At 39.4% G+C, this 3027-nt stretch overlaps 1 protein-coding gene across 1 annotated transcript in view; it reads right to left on the bottom strand.

Moving 5' to 3' along the window:
- Window positions 1–50: 50 nt before the first annotated feature.
- The window catches only part of TSPO (translocator protein (18kDa)), a gene marked incomplete at its 3' end in the record, with an annotated part of 3539 nt that continues 562 nt past the window's right edge, over window positions 51–3027 (bottom strand). Inside the window, exon 2 of the mRNA XM_010076435.1 lies at window positions 51–189. Within this exon, the coding sequence (XP_010074737.1) occupies window positions 51–189 (139 nt within the window). The remainder of the gene's footprint in view (window positions 190–3027) is intronic.

Below are 3027 nucleotides of genomic sequence, written 5' to 3'. Positions count from 1 at the left end.
CTTTTCAACCCAGGCCATTCTATGATTAAGAAGCTTACTTTTTCACTTACCCATCCCATTTTGTGAGCTCCAAAAAATATGGGAGTCCATGCCCAGTTTAATGCCAGCTGCCCTGCATACAGACCCAGAGGAACCACTGACTTTTCACTGAAGCCTCCCAGTTCCTTCCACACCAGGTAGGAGCCATATCTGAAGAAAGCAAATGTAAGGTGTAATTCAGTACTTTGGTTAGAAAGCAACCACGCATTCTAGATCAAATTAAATAACTTCAGTGGTAGGGTCTAGATTCACTTGGAAAACTAGATATCCAGGCACTGCTTGGCAGAGTAACTGACAACATAGGGTTGGCCACCTGCTGCAGATAGCAATATGGAGAGAGAGAAAATTTCTATCCTGCCAGAGTTCTCACTTCCAGGTGCAGAGGAGCAGATGACCTACTGCATAAAAGGGAACACTAAAGGAAGTCTAAGATGCAAGGGTAAAAGGTAAGTCTCTAAATAGTGAAGAAACTGTTAATTTTGGTACTGGGGGATGGTGCTTTAAAATAAATTTTACAAATAAACATCTTTTAAAATTTATTAAATATAGGAGTAGGAATTGAGGTGGGAATCAACAAAATGAATGGCATCCGAAAGCACAAGTGAGTATGGGCAGGGATGGTGTCAGAGCAGGAGCAGCCCTATAGTCGCACTTTGGAAGGGAGTAGTGGATGGGACAAAGATGGGGAGAAAAAAGATTTTAGGACTTCTATGGGAAGAATGAAGCACAAAGAACATCCAACACCCTTTCTGTCTGTGGGATCCTGGCTACTGAAAGATTTTCCAAAAATGTTTTGAAGATTTTGAACAAATCTTCTTAATGCCGTGGAAGAACAGTTCATTGGAGGAATCCCAGAATGTAAGCTGCTAAAGAGAGGAATTCTTAGTATTTGGGAGGCTTAGGAATGTAAGGTTTATTTTTGCACTCAAGAAGCCTGTTTGGAAAAGGGAGCACTCATCACCTAAGGCTATTTCTTTCACTCTTGTTTGACTTTAGCTTTAGACATTAGCTAGATTTCCATCCAGATGACTGCACAGCCATTCCAAGTGACTGCAGAAGAATTCCCTGAATAAAATTCCAACATCTGGAATTACACCCTTGTTTCAGAATTAGTAACTGAATACCGATTCCATCCTGGTAGGAATGTGAACTGGCCTGTGCACTATGCAGGACAGCGGGGGGCTCATACGTATTTCTGCTGGCAGTGGAGAAAAGATGGAGACCAAGTTGTAAGCGTTATTTTTTTAGGAGCAGACAAACATCCATAGGAGTAATTGCAAGGAGTTTGTATTAATTTGTAGGTCACACAAGAAGGATTTGTTTTTTGCTGTTTAACCCAGTTAGTGACCCAAGTTTGCTTCTTGGCCATTATTTCCATAGGAACTGAACAATGCAGCTTGGTAACTTGGCAGTTTGATGCAGAGTATTAAAAAAAGCAGGGGTGGGGGGGAGCAGAGTAAGCATTAGAAACTTAACAGTTTATCTTCATAAAAGGCATCAGGACCCAAATCTGTTCCTGAGTGATTTACAGAGCCCTGTGGACTTTAGAGTTGTTCATACCTCTGACTGTCACTTCAGACCAAGATCACGATGTACCAACTCGCTAGGAAGCTAGATGTCAAGAAAGGCATACAATTAAATCTTGCTTTTAATTATTTCTTGCTTTTAATATATGCGAGATTCTGAAGGAATGAGATGTCTTGATCATTCAAGGAATGTGTGCACATGATGGATTACAGAAAAAAAGGCCTGGGTAATAAATATCTTCCTACTGAGCTAGATGTATAGTACCTAACTGGGACCATCCACCTCAGAATACACTGGTTCTGATATTATCAAAGTAAGTGATAAGCTGTCACAATTTGGATTTTTAAAATATTTATCTTGATATCCAGATTTATGATGAGGAATCCAGAAACAGGGTTACAAATTGTGCGGTCAATTTGGAGGAAGCCCTTCATGGGAAAAACACTCAGCTCTTGTCTCTCTGATAAAAGGCATTTTTTTATTCATAGGACAGCAATGATCTGATTCAAATGCTAACTCTTAGAATATACAAGAATAGAGAGCAATTTTTTAAAGTACACTCTGTAAGAGGAGAAAGAAAAGAGAATACTGACAGGAAAGAACAGACAGTACATGAGACTATAAAAATTACAAAGCTTTTCTGGAAAGAAAAGGAAACCAAAGTGAGAATGCGAGAGCGCCAGTTTAGCATTCAGATACAGTTTCGGACATTGCATCATTGCTGTATTTTGCAACAGGTGGTGTAGTATTTAAGATAACCTGCCAGATGACTATGTAATGTTAACTTGGAAAAGATTTGGTCTCTGAAACTTTGTATAGTTAGCCAGTGCTATATACAAACTACAAATCACTTAAATGTACTGTCATGATGGAAGAAATGGGAGGGGTAAGCCATAAAAGCCATATTGCAGCCTAGAAACTATTACTATTGGATTAGCAACGGTGTGTATTTGATAGCTAGGAAAAAACAATCTGAATCTTGGTATGTAGCTAGTTCTTCATGACAAAGTTCAGAAGAGACACAATGCTTGGGAGCTGCACTGTGTCTGTTGAGGCTTATGAGCAGAGCGCTACCTCTCGTCTGTGGCACAGCTCACCAGAGTGAACAGAAAGCTTCTAGAGCAGTCTGTGAGGAGTATCAAAAACTCTCTCCTGAGACAACGTACCTCTATAAATATTTTTGCTACATCTAATTAGAAGTAACAGCTGCCAAAATACAGTAGTATTGAACTTTTAAGGTACCTGTGGGAATAGTATTTGGCCTTGTGATTCCCTGTTCATTTGACAATAATTGCTGTGCTGTCAAGTTATTTTAAACTAGTGAAATAAGGAGGCAGTAGATGGCTTCAAACATTTGCAGTTTAACAGCCTGTCAGTTTTCTTCGAAACGACATGTATATTTTGATTTTGGTTTATTTTAATTGAGCTCTGTTAGAACAGTTCTACCCCCATAACTTTCCC

The sequence above is a fragment of the Pterocles gutturalis genome, unplaced genomic scaffold (assembly GCF_000699245.1).
Source record: "Pterocles gutturalis isolate BGI_N339 unplaced genomic scaffold, ASM69924v1 scaffold31308, whole genome shotgun sequence".
Lineage (NCBI taxonomy): Eukaryota > Metazoa > Chordata > Aves > Pterocliformes > Pteroclidae > Pterocles > Pterocles gutturalis.
Note: the sequence above shows the minus strand (reverse complement) of the source record. Positions and strands in the feature narration are given on the sequence as shown.